At 35.3% G+C, this 13,822-nt stretch overlaps 1 protein-coding gene across 4 annotated transcripts in view; it reads left to right on the forward strand.

Moving 5' to 3' along the window:
• The window catches only part of CEP350 (centrosomal protein 350), a 153,597-nt gene that overhangs the window by 73,947 nt on the left and 65,828 nt on the right, over nt 1-13,822 (forward strand). For all 4 annotated transcript variants that reach the window (XM_038542170.1, XM_038542172.1, XM_038542171.1 and 1 more), the window contains exons 18-22: nt 2,235-2,345; nt 2,814-2,954; nt 4,673-4,809; nt 5,592-5,714; nt 9,150-9,319. In XM_038542170.1, coding sequence (XP_038398098.1) covers nt 2,235-2,345; nt 2,814-2,954; nt 4,673-4,809; nt 5,592-5,714; nt 9,150-9,319 — 682 coding nt within the window. The remainder of the gene's footprint in view (nt 1-2,234; nt 2,346-2,813; nt 2,955-4,672; nt 4,810-5,591; nt 5,715-9,149; nt 9,320-13,822) is intronic.

The following is a 13,822-nucleotide window of genomic DNA, read 5'->3' on the forward strand; positions in this document are numbered from 1 at the left end:
TAGTTGCTCTACATTCTTGCTGTCATTTGATATTCCAGGCATTGTAGTGAGTGTGAAGTAGTATCTCATTGTGTTTTGTTTTTTTTTTTTAAAGATTTTATTTATTTATTCATGAGAGACACACAGAGAGAGAGAGGGAGGCAGAGACACAGGCAGAGGGAGAAGCAGGCTCCATGCAGGGAGCCTGATGTGGGACTTGATCCCGGGTCTCCAGGATCACACCCTGGGCTGAAGGCGGCACTAAACCGCTGAGCCACCTGGGCTGCCCCTCATTGTGGTTTTGATTTGCATTTCTTTTATGACTGATGAGATTGATAGTCTTTTTGTGTATTTATTATAAAATTTATTACATCATCTTTTGTGAAGGTCTGTTCAGATTTTTTGCCTATTTAATAATAGGGTTGTATATCTTTTAATTATTGAGTTGTAGAAGTTCTTTAAATATCCTAGAAACAAGTCCCTTTCAGATATATTTCAAATACTTTCCTAGTCTTTAGCTTACCTTTTAATTTAAAGAAATTTATTTTGTTTTTTCATTTTTAAACTGTATCCTTTTAAGTGCAGAATATTTTCATTGTAATGAAGATTTCATTTTTTTCTTTTATTGTAATGAAGTTTTAAATTTTTTTCTTTTATGGTAGTGCCTTTTGCTTTCTAAGAAATCTTTGCCTACTCTAAGATTTTAAGATACTTTAACAAAGATATTCTTTTATGTTTTCCTAAAAAGCTTTATAGTTTTGACTTTTATATTTAAGTGTTTGACCATCTCCAGTTAGTTATGGAGTGTGAAGGAACCAAAGTTCATCTTTTCCCCACCTGGATTTTCAGTTGTTCCGTCACCATTTTCTTAAAAAGACTTAAATTACCTTGACACTTTTATCAACAATTAAATAGTCATTTATATAGAGCTCTATTTCTGCACTCTCTTATTTTCCATTGATCTATGTTCTATCTTTAATGCCCATACCATACTGTTTTACCATGTCTTTAGAGTGAGTCATGAAATCAGGGTGTAATTATTTCAACTTTGTTCTTTCTTAAGGCAGTTTTAGCTATTCTAGATTATTGCATTTCTGCATAATTTTTAGAATTAGTTTATCAGCTTCTACAAAAAAAAAAGGCCTAGTTTTAATTTTTATTGGTTTTAATATGACTGGCATTGAATCATAGATCAGTTTCGGGAGAGAATTTATATCTTTACAATGGCATTTTCTAATTGGTGAGCATGATACCTTTTTCTGTTTGGGTTTTAAAAATATTTCTCTCAGCAGTGTAATTTTCAGTGTAGAGATCTTACACATTTAAAATTTTATTCCGAAGTATTTTATGTGTCTTGATGTTGTTGTAAATATTTTTTTTTATTTTATTTTTCATTTGTTTCTCCCAAAATATCTAAAGACCGTTCTTTGTGTGGAACTGTCCCATACTTTGCAAGGAGTTCAGCATTTCTGCACCTCTCCCAATAAATAACAGTAGTGCCCGTCTAGTCATGACAGCAAAAACTCCCCAACATTTCCAAGTACTCCCGATGGAGACTGAGGAGGGACTGATAACCACTTGGTTAAAAATCACTGGATGGGGGAAATGGTCCCATTGCAGTGGCCATACTTACCTTGAAATCCAAAAGAGCACTGAGATTTTCTACCATTTTAGGAATACATTACAATTCTGGGCTTCCAGATTTGTACAGGGCATTATGCAACTTTGTATACAGATTTTGCACCTTTAGAAAGCCTGTATTTAGCACTATTCCAGAAGAAATGACAAAATATAAATTGATAGATAATATTATATGGAAGAGTGGAAAGAAAGGGTCCTGGTGAGAAGGAGACCTTTTCTGGGGCAACATTTTTATGAAACCACTTGTTTAAAGCCAAAATAAAGGAATCATAAAATGCTGAGGTGTGAAGAATTTTTATACGTAGAACATTTTATCTCTTTTAAAGAGTTAGGTACTATAGCTTTTGCTTTAAAACCAGCTTTTTGGTATGAGTTCTTAGCCCCATATGTCTTGAAAAAGTTTTATGTTACTACATTATTTGATTCATAATAGGTGGTGATTAATATTTTAATAAATGATTTAGGGCTACCTGCTTACTGTCTTTCCTTTAAGCTCTAATTGATTGCTTCAAAAATTATATTAGAAAAGTAGTTATTACATGTAATATAGTCACTGTATTAAAATGGTGTAGTGTCTTAGAATTAATAGTTGATCATTTTTTTTTATTTTGAAGGCACAGCAGCAACGCCATGAAAGAGACTTGGCTCTTTTGAAATTGAAGGCTGAACAAGAGGCTTTGGAGTGTCAGAGGCAGTTAGAAGAAACCCGAAACAAAGCAGCTCAGGTACTTCTTTTTGCAGCAGGCACTGGTTCTTTAAATCTAAATTTGTTCTCTTTGAAATCACTTTAGTATTTTTGTACTTACATAGAAGTAAAAAAGAAAAGATACAATAATGTTTTAGTACATTATGCCATATGGGTTCATTTCATGTCATTTGACTCTTGTAGCAAATTCTGTGAGTCAAGTTAGTCAAGATTTATCCCCAATTTAGAGAAATGGAAGCTGAGGTACATAGTAGTTACTTGTCTAAAGAAATATCGACTCATGAACGATGGAGTTAAAAATTAAACTCCAGCAGTAATTTTAAGACTCTAAACTATAGATTTTAAGGCAGGAAATCCAGATAATAGTCAAGTGTTTTGTTTTACAAGGCATTTGATCCATGAAACAGTTTTAAAATTAAAGCTAATTTGGGGTGGGAAGAGACTGAGACATAACATAAGTTCTCTGTTTACTCCCTTTTATTTTCAGGTCCATGCAGAATCCTTACAGCAGGTGGTCAAATCACAAAGGGAAGTAACCGAAGTCCTGCAGGAAGCAACTTGTAAAATAGCTGCTCAGCAAACAGAGACTGCTCGTCTCACCACAGATGCAGCTCGCCAAATCTGTGAAGTAAGAGCCATTGAGAAGCCCTTTTCTTTTTAGTCAGTTTGAGTAGATTTGGTCTTAGCAGTAATGAGCTTCTAATGTCTAGCAAATATGTACGTAGTGACTTTCAGTGGGAGCCATACAGTATTGAATTAAGAGGCATCATTCATTGCAGTATGTTGTACATACGAGTGATATGGCAGCAGAAAGAAAGATGGAGAAGAACTCTAAATGTCTGCCCTTGAGTAAACTTCTTAAAAAATATATTGATTTTATTGATGTATAATTTACAAATAATAAAATATATCCACTGTAAGTATATTGTTTGATGAATTTTGACAAATATATAGATACAGGTATCTAATCAGATATAGGTATCTCTATCTACATATTTCTGTGTCTTTTCTTACCTGTCTATCCCTATAAACACCACCATAATCAAGAAATAGAATACAGTTGATTCTTGAACAACATAGATTTGAACTATGAAGGTCTATTCATGTGCAAAATTTTTTGAAATACAGTGCTCTGTGTAATTTTTCTTAGGATTTTCTTAATAATATTTTTTCTTCAGCCTACTTTATTATAATAATAATATGGTATGAAATATATATATATAGTGGAGAAGATCTGTGTTACTCACCTGTTTATGTTATGGGTAAGACTTCCTTCCAGTCAACAGTAGGCTATTTAGTAGTTTAGTCAGAAGTTGTCCATGGATTTCGACTGCTTGTGGATTAGCACCCCAACCCTCATGTTGTTCAAAGGTCAACTGTTTTTCCGACACTAAAAAGTGTCTTTGTACCCCTGTCTTTGGTCTCAGGAAGCCATTGATCTGCATTGTATGAAAATGGTTCCTTTTCACCTAGAGTGATGTAGTGTCTTGTCTTTTACTGTACTAAGGATAAAGCCAGAAATAGATTTACTATTGTCTGTATATAGGATATGATAATCTGTAGATATAGTTTCAGTTTATTTTAGCAGGTACAATTTAGGATTGTTTGTGAAATGATTTTGTTATTAATATTAAAAAGCCAGGAACCTACTGTGTTAGATACTGTGGGATTGTGCAAATAAATATAGATTCTTTTAAGAAAATTTTAGGCAGCATTAACAAAGATTTCAAAAACACTTTAAGTTGTTAACTTGGTGATTGAATGAACACCAAATAAGTAATACATGCAGCAGTTGCAGTAGTGGCTAAGAGTAGGGAAAATACCTCACATTGTAGGTCAGAAAGCAGATAGGCAGATAGGAAGTAGTAATTGAATTGATTCTTAAAGAAGATTTATTTTTGATTTTTTAAAATATTTTATTTATTTATGATAGACATAGAGAGAGGCAAAGACACAGGCAGAGGGAGAGACAGGCTCCATGCCAGGAGCCCGACGTGGGACTCGATCCTGGGGCTCCAGGATCGCGCCCTGGACCAAAGACAGGCGCTAAACCACTGAGCCACCCAGGGATCCCTATTTTTGTTTTTTTATGGCTTATTATATGACTTGAAGATTTTGTTTTAATTTGTCGATTGCTATAGCTAGATGAAACCTTAGAAATCATGTGGTCCATCCAACTCTTTATTTTTATAAGGAAGCTATTAAGAACTTAATGTAAATGACTTGCCCACAGTATTTTATCTATTATGGTAGATCCAGTGATCTTTCAAAGACACTGTGCTCCTTCTCAGTTTTTTTGTAATTTTTTTTCATAACTATTTTTGCCTTGTGTGTGTTCTTATTTAGATGGCAGAGTTGACTCGAACTCATATCTCAGATGCTATTACTGCTTCAGGAGCTCCCCTCGCCACACTGTATGACCACCAGCGACAACATGCTCCAGACTTTGTGAAACAGCTGAGGACCAGAGCTGAAACGGATAGGTTAATAGTTATTCAGCAAATATGCAATGAATATCTACTATGTCCCAGGCACTGTTAAGGGTACTAGAATATAGTTATGGGCATACGGTGGAGTGAGAGAGATAGGTATTGTAAGCAAATATTTACCTTAGTGAATGAACACTTACAAACTGAGATAAGTGTGAGGAGCAAAGAACATATATCCATGGTATCGATATGTAGCAAAGGAATTTGGATAGCCTGGGGATACAGTGATGTCAGAGGTTTTCCAAGGTAGTAAAGCTTAATGTTGAGATCTAGTTCAAAAGTGATCAGTGGTATAAAGCAGGTGAGGCCAGTCAGTGCATACAGAGGTAGAAAAAGAAAATGAAGGAAGATTGATGTGATTGGAGGCAGAGAACCAAGAGGAGAATGGTAGGAGATGATGTGGGATCATGTCATGGTAGGACATGGCAGACCTTAAGGACTTTGGAGTTTATTCTAGGAACAATGAAAAGTTATTAGAGTTTTTTAGGCAACCTGGGTGGATGTGATCATAGTTTGTATGTATTTTTTTACATCATCTTTGATCCTCTCTCATTCATAGATTTTAAGTCCTCATTCATATTTATTTATACTTGGGGGGATTTGTGTTTATTTTTCATAAAGCAAAAAATATTCTTTTCTATGAGTGAATGCCTTTCTTAAATACTTTGTCATGGCTATTTCATAATTTCTGTTTATTTAAGATTTTATCTCATATTAATGTTAAGTGGTATTCTCTTAGACTTTAAAAGTTTAATCATTTTTTATTGTACTTGCAGAAAAAGTCAATCCATTTCACTATCTCAGAGTAAAGAAGGGACTCTTGACTCAAAGCATCAAAAGTATTCCCCTTCATATGAGAGTTACTCTGAGTCTTCAAGATACAAGAATCATGATCGAAGGTAAAAACACTTTGATTTGGTAAAGTCTGATAAATGTCTTAGACACTGCTTTTTTTTTTTAACTTCTTAATGTCATTTCTTTAAGTGAAATAGAATCTTCCCCTTCAGTGTTCTGACTTCCCCCATTTGATTATCTGATTTGTAAAATTGTTCTATTCCTTGAGACCCTGCCTTGTGCTCACACTGTGTCGGTTGTTTTTCCTACATTTAATTTTCACAACTTTCTAAAACAGATATTGTTATCATTTTATAGTAGGGAACAGAGCCTCATGGAGTTGCCAAGAAATTCACCCAAGGTCACCCCAAGGAACTGAGCCTTGGCTTATCTGGCTCTAAGGCCTATGTTTATTATACATTGCTTTACTAACATCCATATTTCTTGACATGTATAGAAATTATATGTATAATTTTTATCATTATAAAAGAAGATTGAATACTTTGTCATTGGTTCTTGCCTGATATTAACATCTATAGTTTTCAATTATGGTTCTGTCCTTGGATTAGAAGATTTTTGAAGCTACTTTCCAGCATTCTTAGAGGTGGGATAACTACATTGTCAAAGTAAAACCTCATTTTAAAAAATTAAATCAAAATAAATAAGTAAAAAATTACATCATGAGGGATGCCTAGGTGGCTCAGCGATTGACCATCTGCCTTTGGCTCAGGGCATGATCCCAGGATCTGGGATTGAGTCTGCATCGGGTTCCCCGTATGGAGCCTGGTTCTCCCTCTGCCTATGTCTCTACCTCTCTCTCTGTGTCTCTCATGAATAAATAAATAAAATATTTGAAAAAAAATTAAATCATGAACCTAAAAAACATTAATGTGGGGTATTAAGTACCTACCACATCTCTGGAACTATATGACTTTGATTTAATCTTCAGTGACCCTTAGTTCATTGAGACTGTTAGCTGGGTCACTGCAGGGAATTCCTAATAGGTTTCCCAGTCTCTTCCCAAACCATTTCCCAATCTCTTCACTAGCCACATGGTAACTAGAGGGATTTTTCTAAAATTTGCAACCAAGTTTTTATTCACCTGTTTGAAACCTTCAGTATTCCTATAGAGCCATTCAGTAGGTCATGAAAGTTCCTTAATTATTGAGGCTTTTGGTCATCTTCTCTTGGCATTTCTACTCTTGTCATATTCCACTAATTGTAACTATTCTAATACAACTCTCTAAACGAGCCAAGCTCTCTGTGTCTTTTGTGCCATTATACATGATATACCTTCTTTCTAGATCTTACTCTTACCTTACTTTTATTTCCCCTCCATGAGTCAGTGTTACCCTAGTCTGCTTTACATGTCCCTTCTGTGTTCTCCCATACCACGCCAAATATAACTGTTATAGCTTTTACCACCTTCTATATCCTTTTCCTTTACTTGTTAGTTATGGACTAGACTAGAAGTTCTTTTGAGGTTTCATTTTCATCGCCCCAAAAAGAAGCCCCATACCCTTAGCAGTCACTTATGTTGTCTCTTCTCCAGCTTCTGGCAACCATTAATCTGCTTTGTATTTCTGTTCTCTGTGGATCTATCTGTTTTGGACATTTCATATAAATGGCATCATACAACGTGAGTCCTTGTGACTGGCTTCTTTGACTTAGCATAATGTTTTCAAGGTTCATCTATCACATATTAGTATGCTGTTCCTTTATATGGCCAAGTAATACTCTGTTGCATGGATATGCCACATTTTACTTCATCAGTTGATAGACTTTGGATTGCTTCTGCTTTTTGACTATTACGAATAGTGCTGCTACATACATTTATGTGCAAGTTTTTATGTGAACATAGGTTTTCATTTCTTTCGGGTATACACTTAAAAGAGATGTTGCTGGGTCTTTAATTTTTTGAAGAGCTGCCAAACTTTTCCAAAACAGCTGCTCCCAGTAAAAATACAAATTTCTTTTCACATCCTCATCAACATTTGTTATTGTCTCTCTTTTTTGTTAGAGCCATCCTAGTGAGGACCATGCTATACTGCTATCCCCAGAACTTAGTAAAATGCCTAGCACACAGTAGGCAGTCTACTACATGTTTACTAATGAATGATAGGCACATAACCGCTAAGTGGAATAATTGAGTTTAATCCCTTATCCTTATGACTCCAAAGCACTTGCTGTCTCCTGCATTATATCTTTTACATTATAGCTATATTATATGGTTTATGCTTTCAAAAACATCTGTTAAACCAGACAAATAATTGTACAATATCCTGATAAATACTATTAGAGAAACATACTAAAAAAACAGTATAAACCCAGAAACAGAGGTGAACAAGCCTTCCTTAGGAGTGGGAGAAGGTATCCTCGAGCACTTTGCAGAAATGATACTTGAATTGAGTCTTAAACTAATAGTTCCTTAGGCAGGGAAGGGAGGGCATTTCAGAAAAGGAGATGGCTTATGGAGAAGATGTCAAAACATGGCTTGTGATTGGCTCTCTCTCTCTCTATGTATGTTTACATGAATGAATAAACTAAGGAAAGCAAAGAGGAAGGAAGAAGAACATTGACCTTGAAAACAAGTTCACTAAGCATTTGGAAACTTGAGGCTTAAAGTCAGGATAAGGGCAGAGCTAGCTGATCAGATTTGAGACTCAATCTAAATGATAGTAGTTAAAATTAGAGAGATGCATAAGATTGCCAAAAGGAGAGTATGTAGCACAAATGAGAAAGGAACCAAAAACAAAACACTGGGAATCACCATCATTTTAAGGAGGCCAGGAAAATTCAAAGGATGTGAAAGAAAGAGAAAAACGAATTTGGGAGATAGAAAAGCAGGTGAGAGTAGAACCAGAGAATGTAAGGAAGGAGAATCTTTTTCTTAACATTTAATTTTGATGTAATATCAAGCTTACAGAGATGTAAGAATATTATAAAGTTCCTGAATATCTTTTATCCACATTATACTGATGTTAGCATTTTACTACAATTTGCTTTAGCAAGTGGAGCTTTTAAAGGAGATAGAGACCAACACCATATAATGTTGCAGAAAAATTATCTGTCAGATTTGGCAATTCAAGTTTAGGTAGAGGTTTTAAGAACAATTCCATAGAGTAGGTGGGATTGAAGCAGATTGTGATAAATTGTAATGTTGATGAAAAATAAGGAGGTTGAAACAGCCAGATAGAAGCCCCTTTTCCTGGTAACTTGACTTTAAAATGAAAGGAGATAAGAGAGTGATAGCCTGAGAATAATGGTGACCTAGCATGACTTTTTAAGAGTGAAACCTTCCTCTTTTCTAGAACAGTTTCCTTTCAGACTTCTATGTTTAGCATTTTATGTTTTATGTTACATATTTCATCATTTTATATCTTGATCTTAAGGCACATTTCCCCTAGCCAAATAAATTTACTTTGGATTTATGACCTTATTTTATCACTTTATATATTTATTTATTTATTTGGATTTGTTTCTATAATACCTATAAATAGAAGTAGCAGTGGTAGCAGCCGTCAAGAAAGTCCCTCAGTACCATCTTTTAAGGAAAATGAGAGGAAACTTCATGGTGAAAAGACGGAGAGTTCTATTGATGAACAAATTCAAACTGCTGCAGATGATTCTCTACGAAGTGACAGTGTACCATCTCTTCCTGATGAGAAAGGTAACATTCCTTGCACGTGTATGTATATTTGTTTAGGGAGGCTTCCAGAACCCTTTGAGATATTTGTGACTGAGCTAGTTAGTATAATTGGAACATGGTAGTAACTCTATGTGTATCTGAATCTGATATTGTGTCCCAGTGAAATTATTTCAAGGCTATATACTATGCCAGTAACTCTTGCTAGTATTTTAAACATGATTGTGTGTCTTGATCCTAAGGGAAGGCAAAGCTAAACCGAGGAGAGCATGTATGTGAATGGAAATTAGATGTTCAAAAAAATTACTTTAATCCTATTATCGATATACAGCATAATAGTAAAAAAGAATAAATTATAAACAATATAATAAGGATACAGTTTCTTAAAAATAATGATAACATCTGATGTAGTAATTCGATTAAAATTCGTTAGTTACCTCTTCCTAGATCATAAACAAAAGCTGTATCTCTATCAAATTATGGGTAGTAAATAACATAATGAAGAAAACAGAGTTTGGCAACAAATGACACTTTTAAGAATTTTTTTTAAATGACTGGCTCTTAAGCAGTGTATTTGATCAATGGCCTGGAACCATAGTTTTCAGAGCAGGATGGGCAAGATAGTCTTTAGAGTATAAGAAGATGTTTAAATTTAGATTTTTCTCATTTTTTAAATGTTTTTGTAAATTTATAATGAATGTAATTCATGGATGTAGCAGTCTGTAGTTAATGAAGAATTAACAATTAATATGGATCTTGTTACCCAGAAGTAATTAATTAATACAGTCTAACTAATGAATATAGATCCTGTTACCTAGAAGTCGGGTCTTGCTATAACAGATGCCAAATATGTGGAAGTGGCTTTAGAACTGGGTAATGAATAGAGACTAGAAGAGTATTGTGGTACATGCTAGAGAAAATCCACATTGCCTTGCAGAGACTAGAGACTGTTGGCAGGAATATTGATGATTAAAATATGGTTAAAAATGATTCTGATGAAGTCTCATGAAGATAGAAACTAGGAATATATTTTTGGAAACTGGAAGAATGGCAGTCCTTTTTATAAATTGACAAAGAATTTGGCTGAACTATGTTCTAGTGTTTTGTGGAAAGTAGAAGTTAAAAGTAGTGAACATGAATAGTTAGCCAAGGGAATTTCTGAGCAAAGTGTTGAAGGCATGGCCTTGGTTTCTCTCCTTATTACTTTTAGTAAAATGTGAGAAGAGAGATAAAGAAATTGTTAAATAGGAAAGAGAACTTAAAGATTTGAAAAATCCTCAGGCTATCCTTGTTGTGAAAAATGAGAAAGTATGTTCTGAACAGAACACCAAAGATATGACTGGACACTCACTCCATAAAGAGATTATCCGTGAATCTAAGCAGCCATCTCAGCTGAAGCCAGGAATAGAGATGGGATTATGCTAGCAGAGACACTGCCAGTTTGGATAAAAGAGCATAGAGATGGGATGAAATATGGGAAGGCTTTCAGACTTGTGGGATTTCACCAGATGAGACAGTAGAGCTAAGCTGCAAATATGCCTTATCCTTCAAATAAAGGGAAAAATGGCCCTGAGGGTGATTCAGAGATCAGCAGGGCAGCCACTGCCACCATAGGCCCAGGCATAGTGGCCCAGGGGACAGGGCTGTCCTCTCATTGGTTTCAGAGCATATGGCCACCTCCTTGGTTTCATTTGTTCACGTTGATTTTGCTTACAGCCTCAGGAGCAAAGCACTGCCAGTGGCTGAGGGGATGCTGCTGACACACAAAACTGAGAAAGCAAGGTCACCCCATTGGGCCTGAGGGCAGACCACCCTGCCAGAGGATCATTCTTGAGCCTTAAGACCTAATGGAATTTGCCCTGCTAGTCTTGGACTAGCTTGACACCCATCACCCCTTCTTTTTGATTTATTCCTTTTAAAATGGGATTTTTTGTTTTATGCTTTTCCCACACCATTATGTTTTGGAAGCACATAACTGGTCTTGTTTCACACGATTGCAACTAAAAAAGGAATTTTGCCTCAGGATGAATCATACCTCAAGTCTCACTGATCCCTGATTTAGATGATACTAAGATGAGACTTTCAACTCATAGTTGGTGCTGGAATGGGTTAAAACTTTTGGGACTATTAGGATGAGGTGAATGTGTTTTGCCTGCAAGAAGGAATTAATTTTGGGGAGCTAAAGGGTGAAATGTTGTGGACTTAATTATATCCCCTCAAAATTGAGGGGATTGTTTAAGTCAATAGGTTGTGGTTAATGCTAGCCCAAGCAAACTAATACAATAGTAATAAATATTGAAAGGCATGCTCATATTTTTATACTGATCGATGAATGTTTTTCAGATTGTTTTCAAAAATGTTTTATGGATTGCTGGATTAAAAACTAATGAAATTCATTCTAGGATCAGACTTCATAAAGACAACTTCTATGTAAAGAGAGAAATAAAAGGACATAGGAAAACAAAGAAATTATCCGTTAAGTTTCTCCTACAGGATGAATTTAATCTCTACAAAATCTTACCTTAATAATAGTACTTGTAATTAAAATAGTGAAGGCATTGGTTAGCCTGGGTGGCTCAGCAGTTTAGCTCTGCCTTCAGCCCAGGGCGTGATCCTGGAGATCCGGGATCAAGTCCCATGTTGGGCTCCCTGCATGGAGCCTGCTTCTCCCTCTGCCTGTGTCTGTGTCTCTCATTCTCTGTGTCTCTCATGAATTAATAAATAAAATCTTAAAAAAAAATAGTGAAGGCAAATTTATTTATTGAAAGTGTAGGTCTCAGAAGGAATAGATAGTAACCATCTGTGACTTGTTTAATGATGTTCTCAAGTGTTTGCCATGGTACCTGGCTCCAATAACTGCAAATTTCTAATTTTCTAGTGACTAATCTGAAATATCATGAGCCATGACTTTTTGATATATTTAACTTCTTTAAGCAATATAAAATTAAATTACTTGAACTTCTACTTCTGGTCACAATGGAAGAACAGGACCAGATTTGTCATCCCCGCCAAACAAATATCAGACAAAATAATATGAAATAACCATTTTCAAGACATTGAACATCAGGCAGTGAATGCTATTGATTCATGAGATGAAAAGCAGATGAGGTGAGCACTATGACTGTTCCAGTTTACTGCCTGAAGGTAGTCTCCAGGCTGTACAGCATGGAGCCCAGCAGTCTTCCCAAGTTGAGGAAGGGGAGTTAGGAGTCCAGAGAGATGAAGGTGACTGAAATTCATAGGACGACCAAGATCCAAAGAAACAACACCATTTTAAAAATTTGTATGTAGAAGAAAAGAGGAGAAAATTCAGGTCACATTTTGTTTAGCAGTGACTTCTTAGATCCAACACTAGAAGTACAATCAAAAACCTCTCTGTGAAAGATACTGTTAAGAGAATTGAAAAAATAACCCACAGACTGTTAAAATATTGTAAATCACATATTGGATAAAAGATTTATATCCAGAATTATATAAAGGACTCTTAAAACTCAACAGCAAGAAAACCAACAACACTATTTAAAAATGTGCATAAGATCTGACCAGATACTTCATTGAAGAAACTATACAAATGGCAAATAGACTTAGGAAAGGTGTTTAATATCATGTGTTATTAGGGAAATGAAAATTGAAATCGCAATGAGGTGCTACAATATGCCTATTAGAATGGCTAAAATCCAAAAATCTGGCAGCAGTGTGGTGGCAGGAAGGATGCAGAGCAGCAGGACTTTGAATTCATTGCTGATGAGAATGCAAAATGGTATAGCTATTTTGTAAGACATTTTCACAGTATCTTAAAATGATCCAGCAGTCACATGCCTGGCCAAACGAATTGAAGACTAAGGTCCTCATAAAAGCCTATACACTACTGTTCATAGAACCATTTTTCATTTTGCTAAAAACCGGAAGCCACCCATAAGACATTTATCTTATTAAGAGAATGGATAAGCCAACTGGTAAATCTGTACATTGGAATACTCTTCAGTGATTAAAAGGAACAAGCTATTATTGATTCATGCAACGTAATGGATGAATTTTAAATGAATTTTACTAAGTGAAAGAAGTTCTTTGGGGCAGCAAGTTGCCCCAAAAGGCAACATATTGTATGGTTCTGTTTATATGATATTCTGGAATAGTCAAAACTTTAGGGAAGGAAAACAGGTTAGTGGTTCCAGGTGTTAGGTAGAAGAGAAAGTGGTTTACTACAAAGTGGACACAAAGGAAAACTTTTACTGTGAAACAACTGTTATGTAAGAGATGTCCTGTATGATTCTTTGTGTACTGATGCTGGTGCTGTGCATTTATCAGAACCCTAGAGCTGTACATCACAAAGAGTAAACATGTGCAAACTAAATGCACACACACATCAACCAGGATGTTGGGGGATCCTAGAATGGAATACAGTCTGTGACAGATGAATCTATCTTTATTACCAGTGTGTGGCATAACCACATTTAAAGAGAGTGGAAGGAAAAGTTGCTGACCTAAGTAAATTTGGAAGATAGCATTTTTGAGTGGAAATTGTAA

The sequence above is a fragment of the Canis lupus genome, chromosome 7 (genome assembly GCF_011100685.1).
Source record: "Canis lupus familiaris isolate Mischka breed German Shepherd chromosome 7, alternate assembly UU_Cfam_GSD_1.0, whole genome shotgun sequence".
In the NCBI taxonomy this organism is placed as follows: domain Eukaryota; kingdom Metazoa; phylum Chordata; class Mammalia; order Carnivora; family Canidae; genus Canis; species Canis lupus.